General features: G+C 36.5%; 1 protein-coding gene across 8 annotated transcripts in view; it reads right to left on the reverse strand.

Moving 5' to 3' along the window:
- Positions 1-13,431, reverse strand: part of UTRN (utrophin) — a 500,711-nt gene that overhangs the window by 20,883 nt on the left and 466,397 nt on the right. For 7 of the 8 annotated variants that reach the window (XM_004752757.2, XM_004752758.3, XM_004752759.3 and 4 more), the window contains 4 exons: positions 10,301-10,437; positions 4,671-4,709; positions 4,376-4,441; positions 3,015-3,080 (listed from right to left, as the gene is read on the reverse strand). In XM_004752757.2, coding sequence (XP_004752814.2) covers positions 3,015-3,080; positions 4,376-4,441; positions 4,671-4,709; positions 10,301-10,437 — 308 coding nt within the window. The remainder of the gene's footprint in view (positions 1-3,014; positions 3,081-4,375; positions 4,442-4,670; positions 4,710-10,300; positions 10,438-13,431) is intronic. The other variant, XM_004752760.3, reaches the window with a different exon arrangement.

A 13,431-nucleotide genomic window follows, 5' to 3' on the forward strand; every position in this document is an offset into this window, starting at 1 on the left:
TTATACAGTGAAGTGAGCCAAGGTGACCACTCCAAATCTAACCGGTGGGTTCCCCATCCCGTACAGGGCTTCAAGGACTCAGAGTCCTCGTTCGCAATCTCACTGGAATGGAAGAATCACTGCCACGGTCATGGGAAAAAAAACCCAGAATACTCAGTAATTCAAACTGTGACAGAGCAAAGGACTTCCAGGATTGGCTTTATCAAAATAAGGTTTATTAACATAGTCCTGAGAAAATCTGAACGCACCAGTGACTGGAAAACGGTTTCTCTTTAGTGGCTGACAGATACGTTCTGATGCTATTAATTTAATTGAATATTACATTTAAGGGTGAATTTCTTTCCTTGCTTTTTCCAGTATCAGAGGTCACCTGCATCCCTGTATTTGTAAAGCTGGCAACGTGGTATCTGCACATCTCTCTGTAGTTGACCTCTGCTTCTCTGGCTGTATCTTTCTCTAACTGACTCTCCCCCACTCTTATAAGATCTCATGGGATGACATGGGGTGCACTTAAAATAACCTAGGATAAGCTCCCCAACTCAAGATCTTTAACTTAATCACATGTGCAAAGTCCCTTTTGACATATAAAGAGACCCATGAATAGCTTTCAGGAATTAGGATGTGAAGTTCTTTGGGGGTCTTGATCTGTCTCTCAAAAATGCCCTCCCGGGGGGCCAGGGTGGTTCAGTCATTTGAGCATGGGACTCTTGGTTTCAGCTCAGGTCAGGATCTTAGGGTCATGAGCATTGGGCTCTGTGTTTAGTGGGGAGTCTGCTTGAGATTCTCTCTCTCCCTTTGCCTTTCCCCCTGTTTACACACACACACACACTCTCTCTCTCTCTCTCTCTCTCCTCCTCAAATAAATATATCTTAAAAAAAAAAAAAATGCCCACCCAATGTTCTTCCTCTACAAACACTTATCAATGGTTCTTCCCTTGAGCCGGTAAAATTCATGGGGATAGTAGTTACATCTGTGGACTTTGACCCCACTGGGTATGTGCCAGTGGCACACTGATAAACATTTAAGGAGTTTTCCAAAAAAACCAAGGAATAAATTGGTCCTGAAATGTAGCTTTTGCCATTTCTAAGGTTTAAATACTTTCATCAAGGCCAATTTCAAACTAATGACTTTACTGAAATGTAGAGTTTGGAAAAGATACACAGTTGTACACCATCTGACAAATACAATAAATTACTCCAAGAACACAGATAATAGTAAAACGAAGTAGAGTAACGAGGGCATGGCGGCGTTTGAGTATGACTTTTGTTTTCATTTGAATCTAATTTAGTTAATTGTAAGTGTATATGAATTAATTTCTATAATGGTTCTGTTTAACAAACAGCTTAAACAACTTCTTGAAAATGTACAGCAGTCTCTTACACTGGCTCTAACATACCACGGATGGTAGATATATAAGAAATATTTGTTGGACAAGATGAATGAGTTAATGTAGCTATATGATAGTATATTAAAATGTATTCAGCTGTTAGTCATCTGATTATTTTTTTCTTTTTCTCAAACAACAGTATTAAATTTTAAAATACTGTTTATTCTAAGTTGAGGACAGGATGTGCTAAATTTGAGCATTACCTTCACTCTGTTCACAGGACATGACCAACACCTTTTTAAAGAATTTAAATTTGATTTTAATTATTTTGGTTTTAATGATTATTTTGTATTCCATATAATTCTTTGACTATTATCAACCTTGTGGGAATCATTTAGGGGCTACTCAAGGTATCTAACTACTTTATATAAAATATATACTGGTAGCTAAATAGAAACAAACATTATAAATATGCTATTATCTTGGTTTGGGAATTGTTTCATATTCATAGTACATGAATAATAATGTATAAATCACTACTGTATTCTTGTAAAGTACTAACAGGATAATGTTTGAAATTTAAAATTGAAAAACCTCCTGACATTATTTATAAGCTTAATGATAGTAAAACAGTTTTTAAAACATTGATAGAGGGGCGCCTGGGTGGCTCAGTGGGTTAAGCCCCTGCCTTCGGATCAGGTCATGATCTCGGGGCCCTGGGATCGGGCCCCACATCGGGCTCTGCTCAGCAGGGAGCATGCTTCCCCCACTCTCTCTGCCTGTCTCTGCCTACTTGTGATCTCTCTCTCTCTCTCTGTCAAATAAATACATAAATAATCTTAAAATAAAGGATATAAAACACTGATAGGGACTTATTCTATATTAGAGTGGGTAAGGTACTACAACTTGGCTCTCTCTGTCACTTTTTTTTTTAGTATAAAACACCTGAGTACTATATTCTGTAACTCTTCTGGAAGCCTTACAGCTTTCCACCAGATGCAAACAACAGTGAAATTACATAACAAGTAAACTTGACATTACTGAAACGTTTTAGACATCATGCAAAATTAAAAATTCTAAAGGGGGAGGGAAGAAGTTTCAAAGCAAGACGACACATAATGGTAGGACAATCAGAGATAAAATATTTGCCTAGAAAGTTTTTAATTATCTTTGTAAAGTCAATGAGACTTTTCCTAATTGCTAATATAATAAAATATTGGCAGAGGAAATAAGACTTTTCAGCAAAGAGTGGGAAGTTATAGGTCCAAGCTTGTGTGGGTTATAGTTGTTAAATGGCAGGGATTATGGGGAAAAAGTGAGCCAATAGACGGAAGAGGATTTTATAGAAGGGCATGTCTTCTGTGGAAATACATTTGTCAAAAAGAAATATCTGACAAATGGAATGAATATCTATAAACATATTTATAAATAGAACAGTCTGATCTTTCTGAGGCAAATTAGTTGACAAATACAGGATTTTTTCATTAACTTATATGAAACTAAAGAAACATATCCAATTTATATTATCATGGCTTGAAAGCGTAAAATCTATCTAGACATTTCTGTAACCACACTTATCAATTTTGATTGGGATCAAATTCAGAGCCATAATCAATGAAGATTATTTCCGACAGCCATGACAAGACCTGGCCTTCCCCAGCAGTGCTAATTTCATGATCTACTTACACACTTCCTGTGGTAGAGCTGCTATCAGTGAGGAAAGATCCATTAGTCCTTTCCATCTGGGCCAGCCTGAAAAATGAAAATAAAAATGAAAATAAAGAGGTTCCATTTATATGGAATACAAAATAATCATTAAAACCCCAGATGGCATGGTCAACTGAGGTACTCTCTCTGGCATTCTCAAACAATCATAATCCTGACAAAATAAGAAAAGGCCCAGGGGCGCCTAGGTGGCTCAGTGGGTTAAAGCCTCTGCCTTCAGCTCAGGTCATGATCCTAGAGTCCTGGGATCGAGCCCCGCATCAGGCTCTCTGCTCAGCAGGGAGCTTGCTTCCTCCTCTCTCTCTCTGCCCGCCTCTCTGCCTGTCAAATAAATAAATTAAAAAAAAAAAAAAAACTTAAAAAAAAAGAAAAGGCCCAAATCTAGTAAGATTGGGAATTTAAAACAACATTGAATGTTGAGCTACCTCTCAATCACCACTGCCTTCAGACTTGTAGGCCTTCATCTTTGACCATGCTATATAGACCCTTAATTCACCTAGGCTCCTAACTTATCTCCCAGGCCTACAATGGGTCTCCATTCTCATAAATCTGATTATGCTCCTCTCATGTCTAAGAACTCACCAAGACCCCCCTTTACCTAAGATATAACCCAACTCCTTAGCAAGTGGGGCTTCAAACCAGATCTCAGCTTCTATTCCTTCATTCCTCACTCCTTACTCCTTTAAACAAGCCATGTTCATTCCCAGCTCAGTGCTTTGAAGTATGCTTTTCCATTAGTATAAGCCTACCTTTTCCCAGAAATTCTATCTGGCCAAGATGCAGTTCAAGTATTACTATTTATACATTGCTTGAACTAACCATTTTAGGAAGAGCTAGTTGCTAGCCCAAGAGACACTGCCTATGGACTTCTTTTCTGAAAGTTTGTGCATGCCAGCAAGACCAGCCTATACTCTGTATTATTCAGGGACTCTAAAATAAACCTCTATTATAATGCATTAACATACATTTAATTATATATTGTAATTCATGTGTGCACAATCTCCTAAGAATACTTTCAGTTTCTATGCTCATTCACTGAAATAGGTTACAGTATCGAAATCCTGCTTGTCTAGCATTTGGATTCTCATGAGCTCCATAATCACGCGCCACAGCGATTCACTCTTCCCTGACTGTACAGCAGGTGTTTGGTAAAGCACAAATCACAACATGGAAAGATGAGAACCCAGATTCCAAATATAATGGAGCCACGACTCTTGCAAAACATCTCTTAAATCAAGGCACACAGACAACAGAGGATTCATACAGAAATAGATACATTCTGGGGGGCAGCACAGGGGAGGGCTCCTGTCAAGGCTTCTTACCGTGTGGCATACTGTTCGATTCTGGAATGGGTGTCATCATGAAACAGCTGAGGAGATTGTGAGGGGCTATAAAAGAAAAAGCAAAGAAACGGTTTTATGCCTAAATATTGATAGACGTAACCATTAGGACTGTTAGCTTAGTTAAACAGTGAATTTGCCATGCAAACAAGCCATGAGGATTGTTACCCAGGAGGCAGACCATTCTTCCAGTGCAAGAGTTCTGTAATCAGCCCAAGCTAATGACACCAATCAGAGTACCGGTATGACTCCAGGGGACAGAGCTGTGAATACTCACTCATAGTGCTCCGGCCACATGCTGATCAGTGTGACAGGACTGCAGAGGGGGAGAGGGAAACAGAAGTCACAGAACTAGCACTTGAGAGACATTGCAGACAAAAGCAGTGGGAAGCTGGAGGAGAAGACATTCTCAACTGTCTTCCACTCTCACGTTTGGTTGCCCTGAGGTGGACCCTGGGGAAATCAAAAATAGCACAAGTCCCTGTTTATCTTAGACAAAATGCTGTGCCTTCAAGTGCCACGGGGGCTTTTCACAGATATTACAGCATATTTGTTACAGGACAGCAAGCGCATCTTGAAATAGCCTCATTGGAAAAGAAAAAAAGAAACAAAATGCTCTACGATAGCTCAAAAACATGGAATAATTGAAAAGATAATACTCCATGATATACTGAGAGATGATGCAACCCGATTATGTTTTTCCTGGAGAAGAAACTTGGTCAGAAATTCCAAAGACTACATCATATATTGATGGCAGATTTGCAATAAAATGAGATTTTCCTGATTCTTTGTTCAGTTTTTAATGTAAGCATTCAAATCCAACTGGGCACAAAGTACTTCAGCCTCCCAGAGGCACTGAAAGAAGATGTTACACCTAGATCCTCTCCCCTACACCCACCCCAAATTTCACATAATATCCATTAAGGTGAAAGCAACTAGATGATGACACGCTTTCTTCAAACAAAATTGTTTCTGGAAGTTCAATCTGTGAAAATGATAAGGAAATGTGTTCTGTCTCTATCTGGACCTGGATCCTTTAGTACCACTCCCAGCCCTGGGGGCACTCCAATCTCAAAAACTGCCTAGAAATCCCCACATCTCCATGAAATATCTTTCAAAAACAACTGAACAGAATGAAAAACCCTAGGCTTTTTTGTTTTTGTTTTGTTGTTGTTGTTGTTTTGAGGAGAGTAAGGGGAGGTGTGATGAATGGGGAAATTTAAAAGTCTAAAGAAAATTAGTTCTTTATTTAATTAAATAATTAAAGTCTCCTGCATAAGCTCAAGTTGATTGAAATAAAGAAGAAGGAAAGTTTAAATTATTCTAGATTGAATTGATTCTGCTATTTCTATTATACATAGAAACTTAAGAAAAAGTTAATGATCTCATTAACTCCTACTGGGCAGCGCAAGTTAATGTCGTAATAGCAAAGATTAAAAGGAGATGGAGGGCATCTTATTGGGCTGAAAAACTACAACTATAAGGACCTACTTTCAAAAATAGGCATTGAGCCAGTCTATTTGTAAACAGACTTAATCATGCACATAAGCTAGTTATAACAACAATGAAACAACACAGTATCATTCAATCATTTTTTCATCATTACTTTTCCTTATCTCTGAGATATAGTTGTTAAATGTCAAGTGAATGATGTGCTATAAACTTTCCAAAAAATAATAGTTATTCAGAGAAAGCATTTCTAAAATTTAAGTGTACTACCACATCTGCGGCAAACTTTAAACACAAGAAAAATATGTATTTTTTATCTTAATTGAACTTGGAAAAGCTTTGTGAAACTGCATGACTGGTTCTTGTGAAGTTAATTCAGTTAACACAAAAGTGATTCATTGAACTAAGATAAGAGTGGCAGAGGTAGAAAGCTGAACCGAAATAGTTCTCAAAAGTGTTTTATATATTGAGAACAGAGAATTCTAAGAAAAGAAATAAAGATGAAAAAAAATCAAACTTTAGGCCTCATTGACCTCAAAGTATTTTGACTTTCAGAAAAAAAAAAAAGGTTAAGTGATAAATTTTCTCATTTAATTCTGGGAGATAAAAACAAGGCAATATCTCCACTGCTCAGGTAGAGTCTATAGTTAAAGGGGGTTCAAAATAAGACACAGTTAATAATGTAGCCTATCCCTGCTTTCCAGAGTAGGGGCTCACTGGGTTGTTTGGGTTAATTACACACTAATATGCAATGAATTAGACTCTACTAAATAAACTTAATATTATATGAAATATAATCCAGACTTTCCTTGAAATTTTAATGATTCTTTCATTGCCTTAGGCTTCCAGTGTTTTGCCTTCTTCAATCTGTTTGTGACAGGGTAGGTGTGGTCCCAGTGTGCTTTCACATAGAAACCTTCAATGGTTCCTGACTGTTTTCAGGATAAAATCCGAACATCTTGGCACCACTTACAAGGCCCTTCATTGTGTGGGTCCTGCTTCTCTGTCCACTCTCATTTCATGCCACTATCCCCAGCTTCCTACACCAATTCCCCAAATGATCTTGTCCTTGGGCTTTTGAAAACACTTCCCTTGCCTAGAAACTCCCCCTCCCCTCCTCCCACACCAAATGGTGCATGTCTGGCCCTATGACTCTTCCAGGTCTCAGTTCAGCTGAGACTCACTTCCTCACTTCCTCCCAGTCCATGAGTTGGTTCTTGCTCCAGTAAGAATTGGAAAGGACCATAAAACTCATCTGTTTCACTTTAACCAATACAGGGCAGAAGTGTCTAATTCTACTTCTTTAACTTCTAAGGAAACCAACCTACCTTGTATCCAATAGTAACCTCTGATAATTCTCAAATGACTTTTGCTATTATCTTAGCTTGTTTCTTCGGTTTATTTTCAATGGCAACTCTTCAATCAAGTTATACTCCTTTATTTTGATTTATTTTTTGAAAACTCTTGTGCATATAGTTACCAAATTAATTGAATAAAATGTAAGCATGGGTTTGCTTACCTCCTTTTAGAAATAACTCCTTTTTCTCCTAAATCCCCTCTATGTATGCATGTATAATTACTGGATAGGGGTAAGATACTACATTTTGCAGGGATGAAAGAGAAAGACGCAAAAGAAAATTCTAATCAGCTTCATAAATAACTTCAACACATTTACCACTTGACTGGTTTTTCTCCAATGTTCTCCCACAAATAGGAGAATAAACGAAATCAAACTTTACTACCCCTTCACATAAATTGTCACATGAGAAGATTAAGTGGCCCTGTACTAGAAAGGGTTCAGCAGAAAAATGAACTATACCAACTTCAAGAATGTGTTCTAGAATTAAAAAAAGAAGAAAACATGCCTACTCTATCCCGTATCTCATAAATCTTTTTCAAAAAACATCTTGTGACATCCTATTTAATCTTACACTGCTTCCTTTCTCTTATTTTCCTTTCCCTGAAAATGCTGGTAAATTGATGATAGGTGAAATGAAGCATTTTTAGAATTACAGCCAAAAATTACAGCACGAAATTTTTATTTAGTATGCTTTTCTGCTCTTTTTTTGTCTGAGTGACTTTAACTACGTCACTCAGAATAGAATGACTGATATCAATGGTTATTTTGACATGAAAAGGCAAATTATCAAAAATACTTAAAAGGAGTATAAAAGATAGAGCTAGATGCATGACTCATATGAAGGATGTAGATATTTGAAATGACACAAATGCCAATGGTTTATCCTAAGACTGAAAGGTGCATCACTAGTTCAAGCCTATCAAATTGTCCTGTAAATAAAAGCACTATGTGATAATTCTATGCTTCAGGCAGCTACTCCAAAGGTTAATTAGATCTGATACCAAGGGAAGTAAAACTGTGCGTTTATCATGGAGTGTTCAGCACAGTTAAACTATATATTAGATGGTAAAACAAATAAGAATATAAAATCATATGACCTTTGGAAGAAAAGGACAGAAATATACCCACAAAACAAAGAGAGAACCAAAAATCTACTTTTCCTTATGGATTTTAAGTATATGAATTGCTCTCTTTAAACTGAAATTGCTCCAATAAAAATATACTGTGGAAAAAATAACGGGGAGGCATAGTATTTTCATTGTACGCAGTTTGATATCAAGCAAAGTTATCAAAAAGTTGGAATTTTTCTAGGTGCTTTAAATATGTAGTATTTTGGGATCCATCAACATATATAGTCATGCACCCATAACATTATGTATAGAAGGATCAAATATCTATGTGCTTTGGTTATGGTCTCTCTCCCACTTCTTAGAAGCTCCACAAATCAACAAAAAACAACAATCTATATTTGTACACAAACTCAGCAAAGCCAATGGTCTACAAAGCTTTTATATGGAAAAAAAACCCACCCAGGCTAAGTAGTGTATCCCTCCACTTTAATATCTTTGAGTCATGGACTGTCATTATACTAGACTATGACTGCTCTCTGTGTATCTCTCATACACTCCATAAAATGAACTAAGAGTTTTGAAGGTTAAAGAAAGACTGATTTCACAAAAATTGCACTCAACACACTTTTTGCACTTCTCACTACAAGTTTCTTTACAGAAGAATGTAGAAAACTTCACACTTCACACCTCTAACCTCTTCTAGAGTCATTTGAGAGGGCAGCTTTCTGTAACTAGAATATCACTATTTTTATGACTAGGTACTTTGCTAATGATTAGCAATAAACATTAACTTTTCCCAAGATTCAAGCACAAGAAAATTACCTCAGCAGGTGTATTTATGCTAAGATTTCTTAAAAGTGATTCAAAGATTTAAAATCAGATCTATTTTGATCCTGATATATCATTGTTTCACAATTTAAAATTACTTCTTGCATTTCTTCTGGCTTTCTTTAAAAATTCTTTTTCTTTTCACTTCTGGTTATAAGTTGTTATTTTTCTTTTCTTTACAATGCCATAGTAATTTTGCTACATTGAAACTTTGTTTCATTTATGCTTATAAACTCAAAGTACCTACTTTTAAGAAATTTTATCCATTTATGTACCTATATAGCTATCTCATTTTGCTGCCTTCATGCTCAAGAGAGAAAAAATTAGAAATACAAGACTTTGACGAGATTTTAGGGCAGGTATATATGAAGCAAGAGATCCAATATTATTAATAAATTTACTATAAAAATATGTAAAATAAGTATAAAACACACTATGTGAAATAGCAAAATATCCCCACGGGAGGAAAAATGGAAAATGAATAAAATCATGAAACAGTACATAACACAATGCACTTCAATTATTTTTAAGAGGAAAAGAAATGACCAAGGCAAAGGATGAACACATAATAATACATATTTTTAAAGTGGAGGAACACATGCAAAATTAAATCTAAAATTTTAGCGGTGGCATTGTCAAAAGGAAACAGCAAAAATTCATGTGAAGACTGATTCCAAGGTCAATATACCTCTCTGTTTTTTAATTTTTTTAAATTTTTTCAGTGTTCCAAGACTCATTGTTTATGCACTACACCCAGTGCGGAAAAAGTCAATTATCATATGGTTTCACTTACTTGTGGAGCATAAGGAATAACATGGAGGACATCAGGAGAAGGAAAGGAAAAGTGAAGCGGGGAGAATCAGTGGGGGAGACGAAGCATGAGAGACTGTGGACTCTGAGCCTGGTAGTGGATATTAATTTACCTCTTTTAAAATGAAACACTTTGCACATGAGCTAATGAGCACCTGGTGTTATACTGACCTGATGAATCACTGAACATTATATCAAAAACTAACGATGTCCTAGACCTTGGCTAATTGAATTTAAATTAAAAAAGAGAGTAAAAATTTTAAAAAATGAAACATTTTACCAAAACACAAATTCTTTTTGGTATCGGATCATTTCTCTTGTATCACTAACATAATAAGAGACATCAGAGAAAAGAGTACATGAACGTTTTAATATTAAAATTAAACTTACGTCTCTAAGTTGTCACCTTCAAGAACTGTCTGGACAGGAAGGTAGCCAAGCCGAGGATGTTTGGCAAAGTATTTCTTTGATCTGAACTTATTCTTCAGCACCTTTGTGAAGTCTCGTACGTCTTCCCCAGATGTTGTCTAGAAAGTTGAAAAAATTATACTTCTTTCATTAAAATGGGAGGAGATACTAGCTATAATAAATTTCAAACAGATATGAATGAGAACAGTTTCAGTAGCTTTATGTATTTCTAGAACAACAAAGCATGTCACAAAATCACGAGACAACCAGGACTCCTCATTAAATATATCCAGCAATTGGTTCATATTTTTTTTTATTTTCATAACTAGCTCATTTCTCCAATATTTAAAAAATTGGGCCAAAAAGTAAAATCAGTTTTGGCAATGCTATTGGCTGATTCCTACTAATAAAAGAGTTGTGACTTGCTCTTAAGTGTGTTTAGTGATGATGAAGGATTTTGGATATAATATGGTTTTAACTACGGTGAATAAATGAGGCTGAGCTATCTAGCGCCTACTGACTTCCCACAAGCCAGCCTCTGTTGGAGTCTGGAAAAGGAGGAAGCAATAAATAAGAGAGAAGGAATAGGGCCACAATATTGTCAGGAATACTGTCAGTCTGTCTTTCCCAAGCATACAAACATATCATTATTGGACATGGACTAAATTCGTGATGCAATATGAAATGTTACTCTTTCCTTAACCATTTCAGGATGATTAGCTAATAATCATTTGGGGTGAAGTGAGCTGAAATCCACCCCCACCCCAACCCCTCTTCCCATCCCATGAATTGTTCCCAAAGCCTCAGCGTCTTACTCTCCATCACCAACTCTAGTTTTTATTTACAGTATGTTACACAGACACCAACTTCGGTCCTTGTGAAAAGGCATTTAAGATATTTATGTTACCTGCAGGGAGCTAAATTAAAGTCTTGTTTTTCTGACTCCTAGTTGGCTATTCACCCTAAACCTGGAGAGGCCTCACTCCTATCACTTAACAAAACAAAACCAGAGAACTCTTCTGTACTAACAAACCCAGTACTAACTACACTGCTCACTTGCTGCCTGGCCCCCCCTCTCCTTGCACCCTCCTTAGTCCGTCTCTATGACAAGCATGCCCAGGACTCATACAAACTTGTTTTGCAAACAGAAGCTTAAAAAATATAACTATTTTTTAAAACAACTAAATTCTGAGTCAGCCCTTATGTGGTTTTGTAGCTTTCCATCTGCTCTCTTTCTACCTAAATGTGTCTGCTTCTAGTAGAAAATTAAGAGAACTTTTCATTCTTTAAGCTTGCAGAGCAGAGAGGAATGAGCCCAAGTTATTTATAATGTAAGTTCAACAATTTTCATTTTACTTAAAAAAAAAAAAGTATAGCAAGGACCACCACCCACATCGTCACTAGGTCTTGCCATCAGACCCACAGTGTCCAATCTTTCCAGAATAACACAGAACAAACTATATAATGTCTGTCGCTGTTTAGGTACAGATCCTTCCAAAGACAAAGAAGGAGGACAGAAAATAAGCTATTCATGAAAAGAAAAAGAATCCAAGGCACTCTGCAGAGGAAAAGTGTTGCTAAGATAGACAATGGTTTGGGGGGTACTAACCAGATGGAACAGGAGAAAGAAGTAGAATAACACTTGGGAATAAAGAAGGAAACTTTTACAGAAGGAATGTCTGGGACTGAGGCTAAAGCCAAAGGACCTTTCACCTTATAAAGGACACTTGGACCTCTAGCAATGGGTACCACAACTGCAGATCATTACATTGATAGATGCATTCTCCGTGCATGTTTTGATAAAGAAGAAAAGAAGGGAAGAAGCTTTCCATGATAGAAATACAAAAAAAAAAAAAAAAAAAAAAGACCCCAATACAAAGAAAAGCATTTATGACTCAATTTGTTTTTCTGTCTGCTCTTAAACCTTGTTAATATACAATGAGATATGTTAATATAATTACTTGGCCCACCTTCCTCTGGCAATAAAAACGTTCTACCATTGAGCTCAGTGGTTTTCAAGCCATATCCAGGCTTTCCATCAGGTGGCCCTGGATGGGGTGGGTGGGGGGAAAGGCCAGGAGGGTAAGGTACCAGGATACTTACTATCAGCTGCAACCATCAGCTCAAAAAAGAAACCCTGTACCCATTTGCAATCACTCCTACCCTGCCCTAACCCTGTTGCCACCCCTCAGCTCCTGGCAACACTAATCTTTCTGTTTCTATGGATTTGCCCATTCTGGACATTTCTTATCAATGGAATCAGGTGATATGTGGTCTTTGGGGACTGGCTTCTTTCACTTAGTATAATGTTCTTCTAGCTTATCTCTATTTAGGTTTCAACATGAATTTCTGCTTGGGGAAAAAAAAATGCACATCATTGGAAGTACACCTCTAATTCTGCATCAAACGTTCTTTAGGTAAAGACACTGAAGACGTGGAAGAACAAAGGAAAACCAACCAACCAACCAACAACCAAAAAACCCCATCTCCCACAAAACAAAAATATAAAAAACAAATAAAGAGCACCAACCTGCCTCCCAAAAAGTTACAGCAGGGGCTGAAGTTAATTGTGATAACGTTCAAATTTAGTATTGAAAAAAAAGTGCATTCTCATGCAGAAATTGCATTATTTTTATTTCCTTATGAATTTTCATATCAAGGGGAATAAAAACTTCTAACAAAACTTACAATCCAAAGGCAGTGAATTCACTAATGCCATAAGCTTTATGTAACATTAAAAAAAAAAAAATAGAAAGTAATTCACCCCACAAAAACTAGGTGTTACATTCCGGTTAGCAAAATGTAATTCTTTAGTTGAAAGCGAGCCAAGAAAATGAATCACACCTATTTTCTGACCCAAAAAAAAGGTAAAAGATATTTTTACATATTTGGTCTAATTTGCTATCTAATGACAGTATCTAATATCTCTCTCTTTCAAAGCACTAGAGCAACAGTTTGGTAAAAAGCAAAGACCACCCACCTAGCATAATGAATATAATCAAATGCAGCTCTATCTTCAAGCTAGGTATAATACTTTGTTCTTTTTCTTTTTTAAGCAAATAACTATTGATATTATGATCTGAGGATGAAATTGAAAGAAATACTCATTACTA

The sequence above is a fragment of the Mustela putorius genome, unplaced genomic scaffold (genome assembly GCF_011764305.1).
Source record: "Mustela putorius furo isolate JIRA1106 unplaced genomic scaffold, ASM1176430v1.1 tig00003863_pilon_pilon_pilon, whole genome shotgun sequence".
NCBI lineage: Eukaryota > Metazoa > Chordata > Mammalia > Carnivora > Mustelidae > Mustela > Mustela putorius.